The 26,560-nt window shown below is 53.6% G+C and overlaps 1 protein-coding gene across 3 annotated transcripts in view; it reads left to right on the top strand.

The window, feature by feature from the left end:
- The window catches only part of IGF1R (insulin like growth factor 1 receptor), a 95,883-nt gene that overhangs the window by 18,751 nt on the left and 50,572 nt on the right, over positions 1-26,560 (top strand). For all 3 annotated transcript variants that reach the window (XM_045571999.1, XM_045572000.1, XM_045572001.1), the window contains exon 2: positions 609-1,154. In XM_045571999.1, coding sequence (XP_045427955.1) covers positions 609-1,154 — 546 coding nt within the window. The remainder of the gene's footprint in view (positions 1-608; positions 1,155-26,560) is intronic.

The raw sequence follows: 26,560 nt of genomic DNA on the forward strand, positions 1-26,560 counted from the left end.
AAAAATTAAAAATAACAAGGGCTGGCTGAAACCGGTTTGGCTCAGTGGATAGAGTCTGTTGGCCTGTGGACTGAAAGGTCCCGGGTTTGATTCCGGTCAAGGGCATGTACCTTGGTTGTGGGCACATCCCCAGTAAGGGGGTGTGCAAGAGACAGCTGGTCGATGTTTCTCATCGACGTTTCTAGCTCTCTGTCCCCCTCTCCTCCTCTCTGTAAAAAATCAATAAAAATATATTTATTTTTTTAATATATTTTTTATTGATATTTTACAAAGAGGACGAAGGGAGAGAGAGAGAGAGAGAGCTAGTCGATGAGAGAGAAACATCGACCAGCTGCCACTTGCACACCCCCTACCGGGGATGCGCCCGCAACCAATGTACATGCCCTTGACCGGAATCGAACCTGGGACCCATCAATCCGCAGACCGACGCTCTACCACCGAGCCAAAAACGGTTTCGGCAATAAAAATATATTTTAAAAAAATAAATAAAAATAAATAAAATGGATTTACTTAAAAATAAATAAATAAATAACAAGGGCTTCCTGTCACTCACACACATGTCTCGCCCTCTTGTGTCTCTCTCCTCCCTCCCCCCTCCCGCCCTGCAGTCTGCGGCCCGGGCATCGACATCCGCAATGACTTCCGGCAGCTGAAGCGCCTGGAGAACTGCACGGTGATCGAGGGCTACCTGCACATCCTGCTCATCTCCAAGGGCGACGACTACCGCAGCTACCGCTTCCCCAAGCTCACCGTCATCACCGAGTACCTGCTGCTGTTCCGCGTGGCCGGCCTGGAGAGCATCGGCGACCTGTTCCCCAACCTCACCGTCATCCGCGGCTGGAAGCTCTTCTACAACTACGCGCTGGTGGTCTTCGAGATGGCCAGCCTCAAGGACCTGGGCCTGCGCAACCTGCGCAACATCACGCGCGGCGCCGTGCGCATCGAGAAGAACGCCGACCTGTGCTACGTCTCCACCGTGGACTGGTCCCTCGTCCTCGACTCCGTGTCCAACAACTACGTGGCCGGCAACAAGAACCCCAAGGAGTGCGGGGACGTGTGCCCCGGCGCCCTCGAGGGCACCTCCACCTGCAACCGCACCTCCATCAACAACGAGTACAAGTACCGCTGCTGGACCCAGGACCACTGCCAGAAAAGTAAGGCCCCCCCCCCCCCGCCGGCTTCCTTTCTGCCCCCCTCCCCTTCCCTCTACCCCCCCCCCCCGGTCCCGTCCCGCCCCCTCGCTCCCTCCTCTTCCATGTGCACGGCTTGCACACCGGGCGGCTGGGTGGTCTTGCATGGAGGACCCGCCGTGGGGAGGGTTTTTTTTGGGGGGAAGCAGGGAGGGGGTCTTGGCTAAGGTGACCCAGACGTTCCCGCTTTTGGCGGGACAGCCCCGATTTTTAACCATGTGCTCCCGCGTCCTGCGATGTTTTTAAAAAAAACAAACAAACAAAAAACCCGACTTTTGGGACACGTGGTTCAAAATCCAGACTGTCTCCTGCCAAAAGCAGGACGTCTCTGGTCACCTCGGTCTTGGCTGGCTTTCTGTCGCTTCCGGGGACTCGAGGGATGCAGGGCGTGGCGGGCGTGGTTGCCACGGAGACCATGCCCATCACACGCTTCTTAGAAAGGATGCGCCGGGTCCTGGCCAGTGTGGCTCAGTGGGGGAGAGCATGGGCTCGTGGACCTCAACGGTCCCGGGTTCGATGCGGGGGTCAAGGGCACGTACCTGGGTGGCGGGCTCATCCAGGGCCCCGGGCCGTGGGCGAGAGGTGACTGATGGATGTGTTTCTCTCACGTCGATGTGTCTCTCTGTCTGTCTCTGTCTCTCTCTCCCCCACTCTCTCTACAAGATCCATGGGGACCTATGCTCGGGTGGGCATTTAAAAAGTAAAATAAGCCGAAACCGGTTTGGCTCAGTGGATAGAGCATCTGTCTGTGGACTGAGGGGTCCCAGGTTCAATTCCGGTCAAGGGCATGTGCCTTGGTTGCAGGCACATCCCAGTAGGGGGTGTGCAGGAGGCGGCTGAATGATGTTTCTCTCTCATCCATGTTTCTAGCTCTCTGTCCCTCTCCCTTCCTCTCCGTAAAAAAACCAATAAAATTATATACATAATTTTTAAAAATAAAATAAAAAGTAAAATAAGATAAAGATGAAAGGAAAAGGCGGCCTCCAGGCCGGTGCCCCCACGGCAGGGCCGCTGGCACCGCCGCATCCATCCCAGGCGCGGCCTCCGGCTCTTGGCCGTCACCCCGGGGGCCGGCGCGGCACCTCCTCTGGGGGAGATTTATTGTCGGGAGAGACGCGCTCCCCCTTGCGCGGAGAACAGCGTGTCATCCCAGGGCCGCGCCGGCCAAGCGGCCCCGGGATTGTGAAAGACGGGGTTCCCGGGGTCATTCCCACGGCCCGCTGCTGCCCAGGGCCCTGTCACCACCCCCACGTCCGGCTCCCAGCTGGCAGGGAGGGTGCGCCCTGGGTGGTAGCTCCCTGCTAGTCTCGTCCAAGGAGGCGGGGCCCCGGATGGAGGAGGAGGAGGAGGAGGAGGAGGAGGAGGAGGAGGGAAATGGTCTTCAAAGCCGAGGCTTGGCCCGTGGCCTTGGTTGGTTGCTCTGGGCAAGTTATTTGCGGGCCATGTGCCCGGAGGGAGGGACTGGGAGGCTCCTGTGGGAGGGCCTGGTTCTCTCTCTCTCTCTCTCTCTTTTTAATATTTTTATTGATGTCAGAGAGGAAGGGAGAGGGAGAGAGAGAGAAACATCGATGAGGAGAGAGAATCATGGATCGGCTGCCTCCTGCACGCCCCCTCCTGGGGATGGAGCCTGCAACCCGGGTGTGTGTCCTTGACCGGGAATCGAACCGTGACCTCCTGGTTCCTAGGTCATCGCTCAACCACTGAGCAACACTAGCCGGGCAGAATCTAGTTCTCTTGCCTGCTGTGTGCTCGTCTTAGGTGCTTTTTGGCTCTTGAGTTCTAGAATGGGCCCTGACTTCCCCCATTTTCTCTCAGGTAATCTAGTGCCTTGCTGCTAAACTAAGTCCCATCGTGTGTTTATTTTTTATTTTTATTGATCTCAGAGAGGTAGGGAGAGGGGGAGAGAGAGAAACATCAGTGATGAAAGAGAATCATGGATCAGCTGCCTCCTGCATGCCCCCTACTTGGGATGGAGCCCGCAACCCACAGTCGAACCCAGGATCCTTCATTCCTTGGGCCTGTGCTCTATCCACTGAGCAAAACCGGCCAGAGCCATTATTCCATCTTAACATTTATCCTCCTCATCCTCCTCCTCCTCTTTTTTTTTTTTTTTTTTTTTTTTTTTTTAAATTTTAAGCACCTCGGGATGGGTGTTTCTTTTGATGAAATGTAACCAGCTCCCAGGCCGGGGCCAGGGGTCAGGTGGTACAGACCTGCAGGTGTGCAGCTGGGAGCCAAGGGGGTCAGCGGGGTGGCCCCGGCTTCGTGTGACCCATCAGAGCTTGTCTCTGTCTTCCCCGGGTCGCGAAGGACGGCCCCCGCCCGGGTCAGCTGACCCTGAGTGGGGAGCTTTATTTAGAAAGGGGGTCACGTGCCCCGAGCCGCAGCCCCTGCCTTTTATAGTCAGGCGTGGAGATCACACGGCGGCGCCCTCCGGGCCGGCCCCCGCCTGCCGCCGGGATGGTGAGGCGGCCAGTGCCTGGGTCTCCGGGCCACCACCCCGCTCCTTCAGCCTCGTCCTGACCCTGGAGTCCACAGAGCCAAGTATCAACACCACAACGATTGACATTTCTTTGGAGAGCCACATGTTTTAAACTTCAACTTCTTCTAACGCCACTTCTTCAACACGGACCCGCCCAGGCCGTGGTATTTTGTGGAAGAGCCACACGCAAGGGGCCACAGAGCCGCCTGTGGCTCTCGAGCAGTGGATTGCCGACCACGGATCTGGGCTGACTGTCACCCCACACCAGGCATTTGCTTCTAAATAAGGGTCTCATCCTCGGGGACTCGGGACAGACGTGTTGGGGTGACACCCCCAGGCTGATGGCTGCAAGCCTAGAATTTAGAAACCAGCTGGGGTGCCTTCCAACGTCCCCCCGATGTGTCCTATTGTTCCCAGTTTTTCTTTTTAAATAATCTTTATTGTTGAAAGTTTTATATATGCTCTTTCTCTGCCTCCCCGCTGTTGGCCTCTTTTAGCCCCTCCCTGCCCCCACCTGCACCCCATTCACCCCAGGCCGCCAAGCTTCTCTCTTTCATTGCATGCCTATGTGTCTCTCTTTTAAAAAAACAAACCCATTTGTGTTTTCGTGTTCAGAGAGAGAGACACATCCATCTGTTGGTCCAAGGGTTGATGCATTCACCGCGTGTTGCTTGTACGTGACCTGACTGAGGATCGAACCTGCAGCCTCAGCGTAGGGGGCCGAGGCTCTCACCCGGTGGTCAGCAAACTCATGAGTCCGCAGAGCCAAATACCCACAGTCCGATGATTGACATTTCTTTGGAGAGCCAAATTCTGTAAACGTAAACTTCTTCGAACGCCACTTCTTCCACATAGACTCGCCCAGGCCGTGGTGTTTTGTGGAAGAGCCACCCTCGAGGGGCCAAAGAGCCGCCTGTGGCTCTCGAGCCGCAGTTTGCCGACCACGACTCAAACCCACTAAGCCACTAGGCAAGGGCCCTATGTCTCTCTCTTGCTTCTCTTGCCTGCACACCAGTGGGCAGGGAGGACGTGGGCTGCTGGCTCACTCGGAGGGCAGAGGGTGGTTCGGAGGTGTGGTTTGGGCGGGAGGGGTGGCCGGTGGGGGTTGGGGCCTCTGAGCGCATCCTCGGGTGGGAGGCGGCCTGGGTTGGAGCAAACGGGAGACAGGGAGACCGTCGCCAAGGTAATGGGTTTCGCCAACATACACTTTTGCACAAAACGGGATTGAAAAGAGCGAACGACGTTCAGGTAAGGGCAAGGGGCATCGCGCGGCGAAGGTTGGAGAACGGCGGGGACACCGTGTCCCCCAGGCCTCATCCTCCATCTGTGACACAGGTACGGGCAGAGAGGGCACCGGACAGACCAGCCGGCACATAGTAGGTTCTCAGGAAATGGTGGCAGCGGCTACTCTTAAAAATAAATAAATAAATAAATAAAATTAAAACTTCCACCTGGCCGGTGTGGGTCAGTGGACAGAGAGCTGTCGGTCTGTGGACTGAAGGGTCTCAGTCTCGAATCTGATCAAGGTCATGTAGGGCGGCAACCAGTCAATGTCTCTCTCACATCAGTGTTTCTCTCTGCGTGTCTCTCCCCCTCCCTTCCACTTTTCTATAAAAATCAATGGGGAAATATTCCCCATTTCCAGGTCACAAAACAAACAAACAAAAAACACCAAAAAAAAAAATTAAGCGAAACTCCAGGATCTAAGATCTGAAATCCCGACCATGGAGCTGGGCGGACCATGTCAGTCTCTCGCCATAGCCTCCATGGTTCCCCTCTCTGGCTGCTTCTAAATTGCAAAAACAAACAAACAAACAAAAAAACCCACAAAACCCGCCGTTATTATATGTAGCGTGGCACCGTGGCGGCTTGTCTCTCGCGAATTTAATCTAAATTGCTCAAATTCTTGTTTCGGGCCAGATAAGCCATATCTTCAAAGAGCATGCGGGGGGACGGATCCTTCTGTATGGGAAGCCGGTACTCATTCACGTGGCTGTCCCGGCCTGGGAGGGTCTGTGTCCTGCCCCCAAACGGGGTGTAGGGAAGGGCTGAGAAGCAGGAACAAGAGGCTCATTTGGTTCGGACAGTGAGCAGTGCCTTACACTGTTTGTCTGTCTGTCTTACCCTGTGGGGACAGCGGTCGGGCGGTGACGGAGTGGGCGCAGTTCAGGGTGAAGATAGCGGGGACAGACGTCTTGATTTGTGACGCGGGCGGCTCTCATGGTCACGGGGAGGGTGCCCTCGGAGGCAGGCTGGACGCGTGCCCGCTGGGTCTCTCCCTTGGGTAATTCCTGCTCCTGTGTGTGTGTATGTGTGTATGTATGTGTGTCTGTGTCATACTAGTTCTCTCTGTGTATGCATGTATGTGTCTCTGTCATACTAGCTCTGTGTGTACATCTGTGTGTGTGTGTCATACTAGCTCTGTGTGTATGTCTGTGTGTCATACTCTGTGTGTATATGTATGTGTGTGTCTATATGTCATACTAGCTCTGTGTGTATGTGTGTGTGTGTCATACTAGCTCTGTAGATGTTTGTGTGCATGTGTTTATGTCGATGTGTAATACTAGTCTCTGTGTATATGTGCACACTTGTACATGTATATACCTGTATGTATGCACATAAATGTGTGTGGATGTATGTGTATACACCTATATGTGTGTATATGTGTGCAGGTGTGTCTGTGTGTGAATGCATGTGTGAGTGTGTATATGTGCATGAATGTGTGTGCACATGTGTTAGTGTGTATATGTATGCTTTGTGTGTGTGCATGTGTGACTGTGTGGAGCAGAAGCTGCCTTGGACACAAACCACAGCCCCGTCCCCTCTCCGTTCTCTGGGCTGTTTTTCGTGAAATCCACGCTGGAGGGGAACGGCGGCAGTGTCTGGGGGGCTCTGGGCTGCCTGGTGCTCATACCGGGGAGACCGAGCCGGCGTGGAGCTGCCCCGAGTGTGTGTGTGCAGTCTGTGAGGCTGTCGTGGGGGAGCCCCTGCGCCCTCTGTGCCCGGGGCCCCTGGGGAGGGGTTACAGCTGCTTCTGCCCTGGGCAGCGGATCTGGAGGTCGAGGTTGCCACTCGGGGTTTTGTGGAGAGACTCAGAAAGGAGTTTGCATGGGTTTGAGCAGCTGTGCAGACCAGTGCGTATAAAACGGGACCAAGAACATAGAAGATGGGCAGGTGCCCGGCTGGCATGGCTCCGTGGTTGAACGTCGACCTAGGAACCAGGAGGCCACAGTTAGACTCCCGGTCGGGGCACAGGCCCGGGTTTGGGGCTCCATCCCCAGAGTGGGTTGTGCAGGAGGCAGCCGATCCATGATTCTCTCCCATCATGGATGTTGGGAATTGACCATCACTCCAACACACAAGATGGCTGCCTCCATGTGGACATAAGATGGCCGCCACAAGATGGCCAGCAGAGGAGGCAGTTGAGAGGGACCATGCCTGCAAGGGAAGGCAGTTGGGGGCGATCAGCCCTGCAGGGGAGGGCAGTTGGCAGTGACCAAGCCTGCAAGGGAGGGCAGTTAGGGGCAAACAGGCTGCCAGGGGAGCGGTTAGGGGCAATCAAGAAGGCAGGCAGGCGAGCAGTTGGGAGCCAGCAGTCCTGGATTGAGAGAGGGATGTCCGACTGCCCTCGAGGGGCCCCAAATTGGAGAGAGTGCAGGCTGGGCTGAGAGACACACACTCCCGTGCACAAATTTCATCAATAATAATAATAATAATAATAATAATAATAATAATAATAATAGAGATTGGGAAGCAAATAGCCCCCCCATGCACAAAGACACAGTGAAAGCTGACAGCATTAGAAACCCTTTCTGGTGGGCTTAGTGCTCAGACTAGGGTATCCCTTCCCCCCCAGAGGTGACTGCCCAGTGGTGAGGCGGAGGCTGGACGCCCAGCCGGGTCCCCAGGGCCCGGGAAGGCCTGCCGTCTCCCCGGGGCGGTAACCCAGTACGCTGTTTTTGTGTCCCGACTTCCTGACCCCCACGAGGCCCTGGACGCGTTGCTAGGCAGATGATATTATTAGGGCCTGAGGCTCATCCTCAGCTACACAACAGGGATACAGTTTCGGGCGCTCTCCTTGGCGAGCTTGAAATGACTGGGTGACGTGATCCAATCTTGGAATGGCCGTCCCTAGGGGTTGAGCGCAGGGAGTGAGCCGGTGGCGGGAAATACTCCTTGTGCTTTTTCCCTGCTCACGAGGAAAGACAGAGAGACCTGCGTCCCTGTGTTCAACCTTTCCAGCTTTTTTTTTTTTTTTTTTAATTAAATCCTTATCCGAGGATATTTTTTTCCATTGCTTTTTAGGGAGAGTGGAAGGGAGAGGGAGAGGGAGAGGGAGAGGCAGAGAGAAACATTGATGTGAGACACACACACACACACACACCCCGATTGGTTGCCTCCTACAGGACCTGGCCCTGGGCTGGGGAACCTGCAACCAAGATACGTGCCCTTGACCGGAATCGAACCCGGGACCCTTCCGTCCGCGGGCCAACACCCTATCCACTGAGCCATACTGATCAGCCAAGGCTGATCTTTTGGGGTGCCCCCTGGGAGTCCAGTTCGCCTCTCAGGGAAGTCACCGGAAGCCAGAGATGGCTAACTAGGCGGACGATGAACTTGGGACGGGGGACGGGGGGGAGGACTCCAGTAAATCAATTTCTATTGACAGGCAATGGATAGAACAGCCGAAGCCAAGTTAGCAAGCAGACTTCCCTTTTCAGAGACACATGTGCAGGATTCATTCGGTTTTATTTAAAATATATATCTATATCTATATATATCTATATCTATATCTATCTATATTTTTAATGATTTCAGGGAGGGAGAGGGGGAGAGAGAGAGAAACATCAATGAGGAGAGAGTTTCAGGATTGAGCCCACAACCTATGCAATCAACTTAAATTGTTCTTCCCCTTTAAATATTTTTTATTGATTTCAGAGAAGAAGGGAGAGGGAGAGGGAGAGGGAGAGAGGGAAACGTCATGAGGAAAGAGAATCATGGATCGGCTGCCTCCTGCACGCCCCCTCCTGGGGATGGAGCTCACAACCTCCCGGGCCTGTGCCCTGACCAGAATCGAACCGTGACCTCCTGGTTCCTAGGTCGATGCTCAACCCCTGAGCCACGCTGGCCGGGCTCAAGAAGAAGGTCTTTGTGGTTTGGTAGAAACAGAGCCCAGCACCTTGTGAGGGCTCTTTGCCCTTGTCCGCTATCTCTGTTTCCTTGCGGTCTCCGTGCTTTCTGACCAGGGAAGAAGAGGGGGGGAAAAAATCCATGTCTAAATCCCAGGCATTAGCAAATGTTGATAAAAAGGCACTTTTGCTAATCTGTGGTTAAAGCTCTTCAGAATCTGTTAGAAGGTTCTGCTACATTTCAAGGTTTTGTAGCCCCCCCTTCTCCCACCTGCCACACACACACACACACACACACACACACACACACACACAGCTTCTGGAAGCCCAGCTGTGAACCAGACTTCCCAGAAGCCTGGGGATCTAACGCAGCCAGGCACACCCCCTCTCGGACACCAGGGCGTGGGTATCGGGGTGCAGAGAGATCCGGCAGGAGGCGGCTTCTCGGGCATAAGGCCCCGGTGTGGGGGAATGGCCCCGGTCCCCCTCGCTATCCCTGCGGCCCTCCGTGTCTCAGAAACGACTGTGTTCCTGACTGCAAGTGGCGTTCCTGGGGAGGACATAGGCACCTGTGCGTCTCCTCCTTCAGGCTGTGTCCACGCCTGTGGGCTGAGTGCCGCCATTCCCTTAACGTATACACGGAGTGGCCAGGTGTGATGATCTCTGAGCGCATACTAATCGGGCCACTCCGTGTCTGTCCTATAGAATAAAAGGCTGATATGCAAATGGTCCCCTCAACCAGGAGTTCAACCAGCAGGCAGGCCAGCCAACCACCCATGTCCCCTTCCCCTGGCAAGGCTGGCCGGACACCACCCATGCATGAATTCATGCACTGGGCCTCTAATATATATACCTATATATCTATATCTATACCTATATCTATACCTATATCTATACCTATATATCTATACCTATATCTATATATCTATATATTTATATCTATACACACACACACACACACACACACACACACATACACACAAACACACAGAGTGGCCAGATTATTGTGCATTCAGAGATCATCATTATCTGGCCACTCAGTATATATATACTTTTTTTTTATTGCAGAGTGGGACAGAGTGAGGGGGAGAGAGAGAGAAACATCAATGATGAGAGAGAATCATGGGTCGGCTGCCTCCTGCACGCCCCCTACTGAGGATCGAGTCATAGCAGTGCAACCCGGGCCTGTGCCCTGACCAGGAATCGAACCGGGACCTCCTGGTTTATAGTCCATGCTCAACCCCTGAGCCACATTGGCTGGGCCCTATTATTTTTCTTTCGGTGTTGAAATAGATCATAGGCTGTTTCTGTATGTAAACCCCTTAATTCATAAAAAATAATAATAATAATAAAAAAAAATTAAAAAATAGGCTCAACCACTGAGCCACGGTCTTGAAATGAGTGGTTGCTTTCTCTCTGATGATCGGCAGGTCATGGAACAGGAAGAAAGGGGCGTGGTCTCCAATAAACTTTTTATTCCCTTATAAACAACAACAAAAACACGGAACAGTCACTCCCGGAGCGAACCCTGAAGTAGCAGGAACCGCTTTATCCACACCGGATCATGCCCTGCCGATTGGATCCTGAATTGGGCTCTGGGAAATCAAGGTGGCCACGTAGCCATGGGTTTATTTCCTCCTCCTCCTACTCATGGGGCACCCCAAAACCATGGGTGCCTGCCCAGAGTTTCATGGTCTCTCTCCCCCCCACCCCCACCCCCCAGCCGCATGTGCTCTCCACGTCAGACCCGGTCCGAGCCCTGCAGAGGCGGGGTGGGGGGCTCAGATTCCTGTGGGTGGATTCACGGTGTCACCCCAAAAGAATGCGGGTCCCCCAGGCTGCTGAGAGGGGGACACAGGTCCCCCGGAGGTTGTGCAGCGGACACATATACTGAGTGGCCAGATTATTATGTGTTCAGAGGTCATCATAATCAGGCCACTCAGTGTATGTGTCTCCTGTGTGGAGTCCCACGGCGGTTGTAGAAAAAGCTGGATCTTCCTGAAGCGGAGAAGGCGTGGACTGTGGGCAGGATCCCGCAGGCCTGCCTTCAAGAAGAGCGTGGACGCTGCCGAGTGCCAGGGTACACATCGCATGGGCCCCCGCGGGGGCGCCCCGCACATGGGGAGCGTTCGCTGTGCACGGAAAGGGGCCCGAGCTGCTGGGGGACCCTCACCGCTACCCTCGCACTGTTTCCCCTCCTCCTTTTCCAAGGTCGCCAGGCTCCATCTGGACCCATAGGGTGACGGTCCATTTAGAAAGAATTTATTTTTGTTTGGTTATACTTCTTGGCATTGAAAAGACAACAGCCACGTGTGTGTGTGTGTGTGTGTGTGTGTGTGTGTGTGTGTGTGTGTTTTAAGGTAGATTTTCCTACATCTGATGGCCCTGTCCTGAGAACCGGCTCCATGTGAGGTCTTAGCCAACGCCCCAGCTCCCCGGGGACACGGGCTTTCCCACTCAGGAATAGAGGCAGGGATTCACCCTCAGCCTCTGGAAGAGCCCAGCTGTGGGCCCTGGCAGGGGCTTTGGTCTAAGATGCCCTTTGGGAGATGAGAGGGGGGAGAGAGAGGGAGGGAGGGAGGGAGGGAGGGAGGGAGGGAAGGAGGGAGGGAGGGAGGGAGAGGGAGGGAGGGAGGGAGGGAGGGAGAGAGAGAGAGAGAGAGAGAGAGAGAGAGAGAGAGAGAGAGAATATGTGTGTGTGTGCGTGCCCATGAGTGCATGCGCATGCGTACGCGTGTGGCAGGCTTGGCTGAGGTCTTCCCTGCCTGACCCTTGGAAGGAACTCCTATTGCTGCAGGCCCGTGATGTTGTAATAGGGGATTGCTGGGATCACAAGGGCCCACGTCCTCACCGCCCCATCAAAGCAGAACGTGTACCATCGGTTTCCCCGAAATGTCTCAAACAGGGTGCCTCGTCCCTCGAGCCCGCCGGGTGCTGGTGTAGAATGCTGCTGCTGGCCAAAGGGGTGAGGCTACATAACGGAAAGGATGTTTTATTAAAAAAAAAAAAAAAAAATCAGAGTGTGCCCGGGCTTCACAGGCCACTCAGTATATGTGCCCGGGCTTCACAGGTGGACAAACCGCGGCTCGCGAGCCATGTGCGGCTCTTTGGTCCCTCGAGGGTGGCTCTTCCACAAAATACCATGGTATGGGTGAGTCTGTGTTGAAGAAGTGGCGTTAGAAGAAGTTTATGTTTAAAAAATGTGGTTCTCCGAAGCAATTTCAGTCGTTGCGCTGTTGATATGTGAATCTGTGGACTCATGAGTTTGCCGACCACTGCCCTGGCCCAATCGCCTCACCTGTCTGGGAAATGAAGGTGTTTGACCACATCAGTGGTTTAAAAAAAAAAAAAATTTTTTTTTTTTGACCAAACCCCCAGGAAGTCATAGATTTACATCATGACCGCAGGACAAAATTAAGTATAGAATTAAAATAATTCTGAAGCATGTTTTACAGGACACAGGCCTCACTCTTCCTACTTAGGTAGTCCCACCTATTTCTTATTCTATTCTTAAAATATATATATATATATATATACACACACACACACACACACACACACACACACATTTGTATTGATTTCAGAGAGGAAGGGAGAGGGAGAGCAAGACAGAAACATCCATGATGAGAGAGAATCATGGATCAGCTGCCTCTTACTTGGGATGGGCCCACAACCCGGGTCTGTGCCCTGACGGAGAATCGAACTGGGACCTCCTGGTTCCTAAGTTGACGCTCAGCCACCGAGCCATGCCCGCTGGGCTCTTAACGTGGTTCTTGCTGGCTCTTCCTGAGGAATGGGAGGATTTTTAAGAATTTGAGTCTGTGTTCCTAGTGGCATGCTGTCGTCCACCTACAAGCATTTTTGAGCATCTGAGATCTGCTAGCTCTTGGATAATTCGATTTTCACTTTCTAAAAGAACGTCGAGTCAGTTATTGAACTCGGAAAACAGAAATCATGGGTAACTTCATACCTTCTTGTTTTCTCCTCATCCTTTCCTTTTTATACAAACAACCAAAAAAAAAAAAAAAAGAATGTTAACACCTCTCTGTAACTGAATGATGTTATACTACTACACGCCTCTGACTGGGGACTGAGTCTGCCACCTGGGCATGTGCCCTTGACCGGAATCGAACCCGGGACCCTCCAGTCCCCAGGCCATATCCACTGAGCCAAACTGGCTAGGGCAGTGGTCGGCACACTGCGGCTCGTGAGCCACATGCGGCTCTTTGGCCCCTCGAGGGTGGCACTTCCATAAAGATCAATAAAATAAACACCACGGCCTGGGCAAGTCTATTTTGAAGAAGTGGCATTGGAAGAAGTTTAAGTATAAAAAATGTGGCTCTCCAAAGAGATTTCAATTGTTGTCCTGTTGATATTTGGTTCTGTTGATTCATGAATTTGCCAACCAATGAGCTAGGGCATCTATATCTATATCTATATATATATATATATATTTTTTTTTTAATGCAAACATGATATTCTCTCTCTCTCTCTCTCTCTCTCTCTCTCTCTCTCTCTCTCTCTCTCTCATACACACACACATCTGTTTAATATCTGACACTGATTTCCCATTGCTCATATGGTAAACATGCAACTCTCAACATGAAGCCCCCAGCCCAGTGGTGGGCTGGTCCCCACCCTGTCCCATCCCCGGTCCCCATCCCCACCGCCGAGTCTTTCCACACGATCTCCTCCCCATCGGGGGCTCTCAGCACCGCCTGGCCTCTGCACCCTCGGCACAGCTGGGTTTCTTGTGTGTTTGTGTGATGCGTGAGCCAACCAGGGGAGAGATGAGGGAGCTGCCAGCCTGCCTGCTCCCTGGGGACAGGGGATGCCCAGATGACCTGGAAGGGGCATCGTGACAACTTGACGGTGGATGCACCTGTGCGTCATTGTCGTTGTCATGGAAACCCCGCTTCCGGGCATCTGGGCGCCTGCATCTTATCAACATGCTCTCAACCTTCCCCTGTGATGCCGACAGCCCGATGATTGGTTTTTTCATTGAGTCAGCCTGTGTGGCTCAGTGGATAGAGCCTGCGGACTGAAGGGTCCCAGGTTCGATTCCAGTCAAGGGCATGTACCTTGGTTGCAGGCACATCCTCAGTGGTGGGCGTGCAGGAGGCAGCTGATCAATGTTCCTCTCTCATCGATATTTCTAACTCTCTCTCCCTCTCCCTCCCTCCCTCTCTATAAAAAAATAAAAGATATTAAAAAAAAAGAAAAGAAGTGGCACTAAAAGCAAACTCTAAAAAGAACCCACGTCCCATGAAATGGGGATTCGCTTACCCCGTTAAAGGCACTCATTTGTGAGGGCAACTGTTAGGCGAATGTTTGTGACAAGTGCAAATAACATGATTTAGAAACAATCCCAAATGACCAATACCTCTTTAAAAAAAAAAAAAAAAGTTATACCCCCACCCCCGGCCAGTGTGGCTCAGTGGTTAAGCGTCGGCCCATGGTTCTATTCCCCGTCAGGATGGATCAGCAAGAGAATAGAAGAAAGCACCACCAGCACTAGCTGGTTTGGCTCCGTGGATAGAGCATCCAGCCAGGGACTGAAGGGTTGTGGGTTCAATTCTGATCAAGGGCATGTACCTCGGTTGCAGGTTCGATCCATCCCCGGCCCTGATCGGGCGCCCGTGCGGAAGGCAACCCATCGATGTGTTTTTCTCTCATCGATGTTTCTCTCTCCACCTCCTCCTCCCTTCCTCTTCCTCTCTGTCTCTCTCTGTCTCTCTCTGTCTCTCTCTCTCTCTCTCTCTCTCTCTAAAAATCAATAGAAAAATGTCCTCAGGTAAAGATTAACAAAACAAAACAAAAACAAAAAAAAAGAAAGAAAGAAAAGGGAAAAGCTCTACTAAGACCGAGACCCAGGACAGCCCCACAGGACGGACAGATGGACTCACTTCCGATACGAGCAAGGACAGACGGCCCCCAAGGCGAGGCTCCCGCGGCCTGCTCCCCACGTTCCGCCTTAGGCCGAGGCATTGACGGTGGACTTGGGAGTCTGTTTCCTCATTTGACCCAGGGACACTGAACTCCAGAGAGATTTAGGAACTGTGCCCAGAGCCCCCAGTCATCCCCCCCCCCTGCCCGCCCCCCTATGGAATGCTGGCCTTGGACTCTGACCCCGAGGCCTGGGCAGAGCTGTCCAGTCACACACACACCCCCCCCCAGGCCAGTCCATCCAGTTAAACATGAACTTGATGCTTCAGGGCACAGTTGCATCTATTTTAACGGCGCGCGCGCGTTCCTTTTTTACGAATATTAACGAGTGGAGAGAGAGGTGTGGGGGGGAGGGGGGAGAAGCTGAGCGCTTTTCCAGTAAAAACAAAACAAAACAAAAAAACACAAAAACAGCAATGGCTGTGTATTGATTTACTCGACTGAGCTGTCTCCTGAGTGAGGGGAGGGGGGAATTTATACTTTGTTACACTCTCTCGGTCACAAAGCCATGGCCGTGCATTTGTTACAACAACAGGGCTAGTGCCCTAACCGGTTCGGCTCCGTGGATAGAGCATCTGCCCGTGGACTAAAGGGCCCCGGGTTCGATTCCGGTCAAGGGCACGTACCTGAGTTGCTGGCTTGATCCCCGGCCTCGGTCAGGGCAGGGCGAGTGCAGGAGGCAACCAGTCCATGTCTGTCTCTCTCTCTCTCTCTCTCTCTCTCTCTCTCTCTCTCTCTCTCTCTCTCTCTCTATGTCTCCCCTCCCTCCCACTCTCTCCGCCTCATGACACCTTCTTGAAGGAATCCCGTTGCCCCGAGCAACCAGGCAGCTGCCCTTTCATCCTGCAGGGACCTCTTCATTGGCCTCCTTTGTAAAAACGTAAAGCCTGGGTGTTCCCTGCTCATCTTGTTACACGTGGCCAACGGGGCACGCTTCCTCCCCGAGCCAGGAAGTGAAAGTTTAAACCCGACTCTTAAATATTTGTATTTCGGTGTGTTCTCCGTGACGTAGAAGCATTTGGGTCACTCTGACATTTCACCAGGCTAAACTGCGAGGCTCTCAGAAAAAAAAAAAAACAAAACAAAAAACCGCCAAAACCGGTTTGGCTCACTGGATAGAGCATTGGCCTGCTGACTGAAAGGTCCCGGGTTCGATTCCGGTCAAGGGCATGTACCTTGGTTGCGGGCACATCCCCAGTGGGGGGTGTGCAGGAGGCAGCTGATGGATGTTTCTCTCTCATCGATGTTTCTAACTATCCCTCTCCCTTCCTCTCCGTAAAAAATCAATAAAATATATAGATTTTTAAAAACACCCCCAGTAGGTGAACCTGAGGGCTCGCTGCCTGGTAACCACCGAGGGGAGAGAGGGAGAGATTTTATCACGATGCATTTATTAATTTCTGAAGCCCCCACGTGTCCACTTGGCCCTTCCTGCTCAGAGTCTCTCCCTCCGCAGCCGGGGTGGCCTGGCCGGTTACTTCGTAATGAATGGTTGCAAATCGTTTGTGTATGTGTGTAATTAGCATGGCACGGCAATCACCCACCAGGCGGGCGACATTGTCGCAACGTCAAGTCACTTGCAATTATGCCTAACAGGAAAATTAATTAGGTAACCCTCGCCGGCCGCCCCGGGCCCTGGCCATTCGATGTGGCTGTTACGGGGCTGGGCTGGGCAGCCGGGCCAGGCGTGGTATAACCTTTCTCCTTTTCCTGGACAGACTCGTTCCCCGTCACGTTCGCTGTATCACCTGGGAGGATCGTGGGCTTATGGTTGATTGAAAGCATACTTAGTGTTTTCAGGGTTTTGATTCCTGTTTTTAAAAAGAGAGAGAGAAAGAGAGCCGCCTACGTGGCTCAGTGCTTGAGCGCCGATCTGTGAACCAGGAGGTCACGGTTCAATTCTGGGTCAGGGCACAGGCCCGGGTTGTGGGCTCGATCCCCAGGAGGCAGCTGGTCCATGATTATCTTTCCTCATTGATGTTTCTCTCTCTCTCTCCCTCTCCCTTGCTCTCTGAAATCAATAAAAAATATTTAAAAGAAAAAGAAGTTAAGGTGATTACAGTTACATATTCTATTATAAATTTTTGATAGCCATGGTAATACTCCTTTCTCATTACTAGTGCATATTTTTGCTTTTGTTCTTTTCAAAGAACTAGGTATATTTGCATTCCTCTTACTTTTTAATTTAATTCGGCATGCAATCTTCATGAGCTCACTTCTGCTCTTCCTTTTGTTTTACTTTATGCCGGAATCAAATGCCTGTCTCATTTTAACTCTTAGTCTTCTTTAAAAAAAAAAAAAAAGTCATTTGCAGCTGCAAATTTTCTTTGGGAAAAGCTTTTGGAGAATGAATCTCCTATTGGTTATTTTCTGAATGGTTTGTACTGAAAATATTTACCTGTCCTTTGAGTCTGAGATCATTTAGAAGCATGCCGCTAAATTTCCTTTGAGGTGTTATTGAATATTTTGTTTTATGATTTATTTATTTATTTGACACATATTTTTATTGATTTCAGAGAGGGAGGGAGAAGGAGAGAGAGAGAGAGAGAGAGAGAGAGAGAGAGAGAGAGAGAAGGAGGGAAGTATCAATAATGAGAGAATCATGGACGGACTGCCTCCTGCATGACCCCCACTGGGGATGGAGCTTGCGACCCTGGCGTGTGTCCTGACCGGGAATCGAACCCTGACCTCCTGGTTCATAGATCGACACTCAACCACGGAGCCACGCCGGCCGGACTTCCTCTTCCTCTTCCTCACCCTCTTGTCTTGGGGATTTTCAAATGTGCCTTCCCGTGGTCAGTATCTCGGGATGTCAGGGCCACAAAGCAGGTGGGTGGCTCGCTCCCACGTGGCAGGCACCTTCCCCGGAGCCCCAGAAGGCCCCGCGCGGCCTGTGTGGCGAGCACGCGCGCTGCCACCGCGAGGTGCTATCAGAACAGCTCCATGTCCTCGCAGAGCTGCCAGCACAAGTAAGAACCTGGAAATGGTTGCTATGCCTGCGAGTCAGAACATTTCTTAACCGCTTGGGTCCCGCATTTGAAAAGACTTTTTAAAATTCTTTTCCCAAGTTGTGTAGGCGTCAGACAGAGTCGAATATCTTCACAGCGTGTGGGGCTGCTTGAGCGCGCGTATGCGGTTGGAAAGATCTCTGTGGCCACGTGGTTGAGCGTCATTCTAAGAACGAGGAGGTCTCGGTTCCATTCCCGGTCAGGGCACAGGCCCGGGCTGCAGGCTCCATTCCCGGGAGGGGGCGTGCAGGAGGCAGCCGATCCGTGATTCTCTCTCCTCATGGATGTTTCTCTCTCCCTCTCCCTCTCCCTTCCTCTCTGACATCAATAAAAAGCATATCAAAAAGAGAAAGAAAAATATCTCTGTGTAAAGATCTGGGAGTTCGAGTGCCTGCCAGCTGGCCACGTCAGGTGCAGCCACCGTGGGACTTTGCACGGGAAGGATCAAAGGCTTATGGTTGATTGAAAGTATAAGTGTTTTCAGGTTTTTTATTCCTGTTTTGGGGTGGGGGGAGGAGAAAGAGAGACAGACAGACAGACAGACAGATGCCTTTATGGCTCAGGGGTTGAGCGCCGACCTGTGAACCAGGAGGTCACGGTTCGATTCCAGGTCAGGGCACAGGCCTGGGTTGTGGGCTTTCCATTCCCCCAATGGTTTAGCGGCGGGTCCCCCAGCCCCCGGATGCTTATCTGGGCTGACTGGTCTCTGCAGTCGGGGCCACGGCCTTGGCCGCCACCCTCCCTCGCCCATTGCAACAGAGCACCCTCACTTCTCTCCTCCTTAATGAGGCATTAAGGGCCATTCACACAGCGATAAATAAAGCCATTACCGCAGCCACGGCTTTCTGCCTGAGCCCTCCAGGAGACGGGGTGCGAGCAAAATCTTTCTGGTGACCGGCCAGCCCTGGTGTCCTGAAGTGCCGCTCCAATGCAAGGGCCTGTGTAGATTAGTTTATTTTAAATATTTTTATTGATGTCAGAGAGGAAGGGACAGCAGGGGGAGAGAGAAACAGCAATGCTGAGAGAGAATCATGGATCAGCTGCCTCCTGCACACCCCCCACAGGGGATGGGGCCCGCAACCTCGGGTATGTGCCCTCGACTGGGAATGGAACCCTGACCTCCTGGTTTCTAGGCCAATGCCCAACTACTGAGCCACACTGGCCAGGCTCTTCCCCCTCCCTCTCCCCCTTCTCCTCCTCCTCTCTTTTTTTTTTTTTTTTTTTTGACAACATGGAGATTCCTATCGGGAACCCCAATCGACTGCCCGGTGTGGAGTATTGTTACGCAAGACCCCACGCGTCTCCTGTTTTGTGTATCGTTTGTAACAGACCAAGCAAGGGCAGGAGTGTTGAAAACGTGCGGGTGGGGCGGGGCGGGGAGAGTGGTTGCTCAACTCCTCTCTTGGCCGCCGTCCTCGGATGGCTCCCTTATTAAAACGTCCTCCGAGCGATAGACTCCGGCTAGCTGCCTCCTGCCAAATGTCCAACAGACGGGCAGGCGGCAGGCGGGCGCAGCACAGGGAGTGTGCAGAGCGGTGCCCCCTGGGAGATCCCGGGCCACGGTGCCACGTGGCGAGCAGCCCTGTCGTGCACATGCGAGTCCAGGTCTGGTGACGCTTGGGTACGTGGAGCCAGGCTTCAGGGCTCAGAGAGACAGGGTGTTGGCACCCGGCGGTGGGTGCTGCCCGTCACTGCATCGCTGTCCAGAGTCTGCGGGCGTCCCCCGTGCACGTCAGGGACAGATGTAGAGGAACAGCACGACCCAGAGCCACGAAGGGAGAGAAAGGAAGGCGCTGGAGAACCTTGCGTGGGAAGCTGGCCGAGGTGTGGCTCAGTGGTTGAGTGTGTCAACCTAGGAACCAGGAGGTCACGGTTCGATTCCCGGTCAGGGCACAGGCCCCGGTTGTGGGGCTCCATCCCCAGTTAGGGGTGTGCAGGAGGCAGCTGATCTATGATTCTCTGTCATCATGGATGTTTCTCTCTCTCTCTCTGCCTCTCCCTTCCTCTCTGAAATCAATAATCTATATATATAAAAGCCAAGCGACTGAAACAGCGAAACAGCTGGAACAACCGGTCGCTCTGACACACACTGCGGCCGCCAACTGGCCTGATCCAGGCCTTGATTGGTCGGTCCCCCACAAATCTTCTGTGGCCCCTTCCCCCCATCAGCCCACCCCTGATCGGCCCCCCACCATCCCAATTGGGAGCGGTGCTGGCCAGCCAATCTCCTGTGGCCCCCCTCCCACCAGCCCCATCCCTGATGGGCTCCCATAAGGGCGGGCTGGCCGGACCCCACCTGTGCACGAATTCATGCACCGGGCCTCTAGTATATACATAGGCACCTATAAACACATATATAATAGCAAAGTCTGTGGTTCTTTGCGAAAATAGGATGAAAAGGGACCTTGAGCTTGAATAGAGCTTTCTTTCCCCTTGAACTCCTCTGTTTTGTCTGGGCGCTGTTAGGACAGGGCAGGGGTGGGGAGCACTATGCCCTCTTATCTCTCAGGTCAGATCCTTAGCATTTTTGGCATATTTGTGTGTGTGTGTGGGGGGGGAGGGGGTGTTTTCCCGAAGAATACACATTCCCCGGGTGCCTCCGCCTGCCTTCTCGCCGTGGCTCTGTGTGGAAGGGTCCCTGGTGCCTGCCTCCTGGCACGGAGGGAAAGCTCAGGTGGACGGGCGGGTGGGTTTGGGAAGCGAAACAGACAGAGGCCATGGTGGACTGTCAGGTGGAAAGACACAGTGTCTCTGCTCATACGTGCTACCTTTCAGAATCCGGGATGAGTGTGTGTGTGTGTGTGTGTGTGTGTGTGTGTGTGTTTTAAAAAAAACTATTGATTTCAGAGAAGAAGGGAGAGGGAGAGAGAGAGAAACATCAATGGGGGAGAGAATCATGGATCGGCTGCCTCCTGCACGCCCCCCTTCTGGGGATGGAGCCAGTAACCCGGGCGTGTGCCCTGACCGGATGAATCGAACCCGGAACCCTTTGGTCTGCAGGCCGATGCTCTATCCATTGAGCCAAACGGGCCAGGTATCTCTTTCTTTAAAAGAGCGGGGAGGGGGAGGGAGGGAGAGAGAGAGAGGGGGAGAGAGAGAGAGAGAGAGAGGGAGAGAGAGAGAGAGAGAGAGAGAGAGAGAGAGAGAGAGAGAGAGAGAGAGGGAGAGAGGGGAACATTAGTTATTAGCAGAGCTGCCTTCCAAGTACTCTGTTTCACATGCGTCACGTTGCCAAGCTTCTTCAACCAGCTCATCATACACAGACGCGTGTACGTGTGTGTGTTTTGTGCGTGTGTGTTTCCAGCAGGTTGTTGGGTCTGTGCCCGAAGGTTATCCTGTGGATAAACCTGAAAGAGACCCACCCGTGCCTTCCACGCCCGTGACCTTGAATGGTCTTCCCAGGCGGGGCGGGGCGGGGCGGCGGGACCGGGCTGCCCTGGGCTCAGGTATGCGATGGGCCGCCCGCTCGCAGCCCCTGACACACAGGAGCTGTCGGAAAATTCCTCCCCGAAGGCTCTGGGGATTTGCAGGTTCTCGCCGCTCTTCATGACCTTGTGCGGTGTCTGGTTTCACAGGCGGCCTTGTGTCTCGGGTCTCAGGCCGCCTTCAGCCTGGCCTGGGATCCCGGGGCGCTGGGAGGGTGCCGCCCGGGTCCTGGGGTGTGCTCGGACGCTGGGTCAGGCCTCGGGTGTCCCCGCGGGTGGGTGGGGGTGTGCGCGCGCTGAATCACACTTCGTGCCTCATCGTAGCCTGCATTTAAATTTCACAGTTATTGCCCCAGACGGAGTGATTCCTTTGAGCTGCTCAGTGTGTTTTGTTTCCTTTTTTTTTCTCTTCTTTTTAAAAAAATATATTTTATTGATTTTTTTTCTTTTCTTACAGAGACAAAGGGAGAGGGAGAGAGGGTTAGAAACATTGATGAGAGAGAAACATCGATCAGCTGCCTCCTGCACACCCCCCACTGGGGATGTGCCAGCAATCAAGGCACATGCCCTTGACTGGAACTGAATCTGGGGTCCTTCAATCCGCAGGCCAATGTTCTATCCACTGAGCCACACCAGTTAGGACTCTCTCTCTCTCATTTTTTTTTTTTAAATTGATTTCAGAGAGTAAAGGAGAGACAGAAACATCCACGATGAGAGAGAATCGTGGATCAGCTACCTCCTGCATATCCCACACCGGGGAGCCCTGCAACCTGGGCCTGTGCCCTGACCGGGAAATCGAACCTGGGACCCTTCAGTCCACATGCAGGCCGGCACTCTATCCATTGAGCCACACCGGCCAGGGCTGAGCCACCTCCGTAGTGGCCTAGCCACAGGCTGGCCTTGGCGGGGGAGCCACCGGAGCCACGCGTGGCGCCCCCGGCGGTGACCTTTGCCTCTGTGCAGTGTCCCGTGGCTGCCGGCTGCCGAGGCTGTGGACGGGAGCACGTGGTTGGCCTCCGTGTCTTAAAAATAATGGAAAAGCCCCCCCTCCAGGCCCCCACCGGCCCCCAGACCAGCTGTCTTTCTGCTGATGAGCGGACAGCAATCCTCGGGGAGGACACGATCCGGTTAAATAGGACGGAGAATTATGGATGAGCCGCACACGCCAGCAGGGGCGTCGGGGCGCGGGGGGCAGCCTTGAGCGCAGGGCGAGTGGCACGGAGCGGCCCCATCCACCCGCCGGCGTTCGGTACGTCCACTGCGTTCGAGAACAATGCCTCCAAGGTCAGTGTATCTTGGCCGTGAGACAGGGTTCTGGAAATTCCCAGGGGAAGAAGTCGTGTGTTTTTTGTGTTGCTTTTTTTTTTTTTTTTTGTCTGTTATGTAACCCAGCACCAGTGAATGGGTACCTTCCTTAGCGCCTCATGGATAGTGATGGCTTTTCAAAGGCAGTGGGTTCTGAAACGCAGCTCTTCCAGTATTTGGACGGTTGGGGAAAAATATTCCTCTGGCGACGGCAGGTAGATGGTTGGAGTATTGTATCTCAGGACGCGGTGACTGGGGTGGATCAGTTGGCTGAGAAGTTGCTGGTTTGATTCCCGGTCAGGAAATGCCCGATGGGGGGTTGTGCAGGAGGTAGCTGATCAGGGTTTCGCTCTCCTATTGATGTTCCTCTCTCTCTCTCTCCCTTCTTTCTCTCTCTAAAGAATTAATAAAAACACTTAAAAAAAAAAAAAAAAAAAAAGAGAGAGAGAGAGAGAGCCGGGACCGGTTTGGCTCAGTGGATAGAGCGTCGGCCTGCAGACTGAAAAGTCCCGGGTTCGATTCCGGTCAAGAGCATGTATCTTGGTTGCACACCCAGTGGGAGGTGTGCAAGAGGCAACTGGTCGATGTTTCTCTCTCGTCGATGTTTCTAACTCTCTATCCCTCTGAATTTCCTCTCTGTGTAAAATCAATAAAATGTATTTTTTTAAGAAAATAAATAAATAAGAGAGAGAGACGGTGATAGCCCTAGCAGGTTTGGCTCAGTGGATAGAGCACAGACCTGCAGGCTGAGGGGTCCCGGGTTCGGTTCCGGTCAAGGGCACGTACCTTGGTTGTGGGCACATCCCCAATAGAGAGTGTGCAGGAGGCAGCTGATGGATGTTTCTCTCTCATCGATGTTCCTGACTCTCTATCCCTCTCCCTTCCTCTCTGTAAAATTCAATTAAAAAAAAATATATATTTTTAAATAAAATAAAAGAAAGCTGCTCGCGGACCCTGTCGCCTCCGTCGCCTCATGGGAAATCCTCCCTCCGGCTTGGGCGGGGGACGCCGTCCAGCTCGGGGTGTGGATTTCACCCCCGGGGTTTGTGTAGAGCGGCCGGGGAGGACACTGTTCTCTGGCCGGCGACCAGGCCCAGACACGTCCAGCAGGTGCCTGGACCTGGGGAGGACGGCGCGCCGGGCGGGCGGCAAGCCCTCCGTGCCACGTGGACGCACATCGTGGCCGTGGCCGGCCTCTCCTCCCCCTCCCCTCCCCTTCCCTGCATGTCACCAGGAAGGCGGCTCTAGGCCCGGGTTCCGGATTGAAATGGGGCTATTTCTGGTTGTGATGACATCCCCTAAGCCCGCTGTGCCATTTGGATGCGCACCCGGGTGCCCAGCTCCATCAGCGCCCCGAGTGGCGGGTCATGGGACCCGACGGGGAGGGGAGAGGAGGGGAGGGGTCCCTGTCCTGGCTCCTGGGGAGGAGGCTCAGCCTAAGGACTCCCCCTGCCGTCCGGGTGCAGGCCATCCTTTCCCAAGACTGTCTGCCACCACCTGGCCCCTCCGACTTTTCTTCTTTTTAAAAAATAGATTTTTTTTTTATTGCTTTTTAAAGAGGCAGAGAGAGGGAGAAAGAGAGAGAAACACATCCATGATGAGAGAGAATCAGATCGGCTGCCTCCTGCACGCCCCCTCCTGGGGACCGAGCCCGCAACCCAGGCACGTGCCCTGGATGGGAATCGAACCGTGACCTCCTTTTTTTTAAATCAATTTATTTTTCTTGTTTTTTAATCAATTTATTTTTAAATATATTTTATTGATTTTTTTTTTTTTCAGAGGGGAAGGGAGAGGGATAGAGAGTTAGAAACATCGATGGGAGAGAAACATCGATCAGCTGCCTCCTGCACACTCTCTACTAGGGATGTGCCCGCAACCAAGGTCCATGCCTTTGACTGGAATCGAACCTGCGACCCTTGAGTCCCCAGGCTGACGCTCTATCCTCTGAGCCAAACCAGTTAGGGCAACCTCCTGGGTTTTATAAGTCAAGGCACAACCACTGAGCCATGCCAGCCAGGGCTCTTGAGTCTTTTATTTTTTTATTTTTACGTTTCTCAAGACGGAATGGCCGGGCTCCCGGCTGAGTGTTCCCAGCTCACTTCCCCGTTCCCTGGCCTTTGTCTAGAATGGAAAGACAAACAGGCCGGCCCCTCAGCCTCTCCCGCCGCGATCGCCAGCGCTCTCCTTTGTGTGTGAGAACTTAGCATTGCGTCGAGGTTCTGCCTTCTGTGTTTGTCTCTGGAAGGAAGAAGGAGCACCCCAGGCGTTCACAAGGACACGTTGTTCTGCGCAATGGCGCCTGTGACTTTTCTGTTTCTTGTTTCCTTCGTGTGGGGCCATCCGAGGGTGATGAGGTGGGTGTCAGCTGGCTAGCCTGTGTGTTGTGTGTGTGCTGTTGTTGTTGTTGTTTATTTTAAATATATTTTTATTGATTTCAAGGAGGAAGGGAGATGGGGGGAGAGAGAGAGAGAGAGAGAGAGAGAGAGAGAGAGAGAGAGAGAAACATCGATGATGAGAGAATCATGGATCGGCTACCTCCTGCACGCCCCCTACTGGGGAATGGAGCCTGAAACCCGGGCATGTGCCCTGACCAGGTTCCTAGGCTGATGCTCAACCCCTGAGCCACGCTGGCCGGACATCACACACAGGATACAGGCATGTTTTGTTTTGTTTTTAAAGGTAGACCCTCACCACTGTCATGCATAGCGTAGTCATCGTCATTACGTGTCACATGTCAGCATCCCGGTGTCTGGGATGGAAGGTGGCGTTCACCTCCCTGGCCTAAACTTCTTCTGATGCCACTTCTTCAACACCGACTCGCCCAGGCCGTGGTCTTTTGTGGAAGAGCCACACGCAAGGGGCCAAAGAGCCGCAGGTAGCTCTTGAGCTGCCGTTTGCAGACTGGGGCCATACCTTATTATTTTAACTTTGTTCTCTAGGCACGGTTCAGTAGTTGTGGATTTTATGTCTTATGAAACATACCCCCACGCACTAGCGAGTTAAAAATTTAACCATCCACAGAGGATCCTGTTAGGGTTAGGTGCTACTTGAGGACACGCTCTGACGCTGACAAGCACACGGTATGGCTGTTAGGTCCTGCGAACCATCACTTCCGGGTGGAATTTGGGGTAGCTCCTTCCGTTTGTCCGTGTTTTCTTCCTGGTGATATGCAATCCCTAGTTACTTTTTAATTTTTAAGAAATACACTTTCGTTGATGTCAGAGAGGAAGGGAGATGGAGAGAGAGAGAGGGAGAGAGAAACATCCATGATGATGAGAATCATGGATCGGCTGCCTCCTGCACGCCCCCTACTGGGGGATGGAGCCCGCAACCCTGACATGTGCCCTGAACCGGAATCGAACCGTGGCCTCCTGGTTCCTAGGTCAAGTGTTAAACTCTGAACCATACCAGCTGTGCATGCAACAGGGGGGAGCGGGGTGGGGGGGTGGGGGGAGAGATTGTATTTACTATGCATGGGGTGTTCACATGAATGTATGGTGACATGTGCTCCCTGTGTGTCATGCCTGTGTCCTGTGTGTGCTGTACGGATGGCGTGTGGATGCGTGGATGGAAGACAAGGCAGATCCCCACTTCCTTCTAGCTCTCTCCCCTGCCTGGGTTGGGGCAAAGCGCCAGCGGTGGGATGGCACGTGTCCTCTCTGCTGCTCGTCTCTGCTGCATAGGCAGAGCACCTCAGGCTCCGGGGCTGCGGCCAGCGCCCTGCCCTCGAGTGGCCGTCCGTCACCCGGGCAGCCGTGACGAGCGCCCTGAAGCCCACTCGGGGGGAAGGGATGCCCGAGGCCCCGTGTTTGCACAGGGAGCGCCGTGCGGGGGCCTGGCTGTGCCCAGGGCCGCTCGCCTGGGGTGGCAGATGTTGGGCTGTTATTGAGCAACTCGGATTTGTTTCCCTGGCGCGGAGGGCACCTCTCGACCCCAGGTGCTCCCGCCAGCTTCCTCGGGGTGCTGATCCAGCCAGTGAGGCACTTTGGGGTGGGGTGGGGGGGCTCCTGGGGTTCATGCAGAGAGCACCCTCAGAGGGGACGTCCCATGGGTCAGGCTGCCTCCCAGCCCCTCC

The sequence above is a fragment of the Pipistrellus kuhlii genome, unplaced genomic scaffold, assembly GCF_014108245.1.
Source record: "Pipistrellus kuhlii isolate mPipKuh1 unplaced genomic scaffold, mPipKuh1.p scaffold_m20_p_42, whole genome shotgun sequence".
In the NCBI taxonomy this organism is placed as follows: domain Eukaryota; kingdom Metazoa; phylum Chordata; class Mammalia; order Chiroptera; family Vespertilionidae; genus Pipistrellus; species Pipistrellus kuhlii.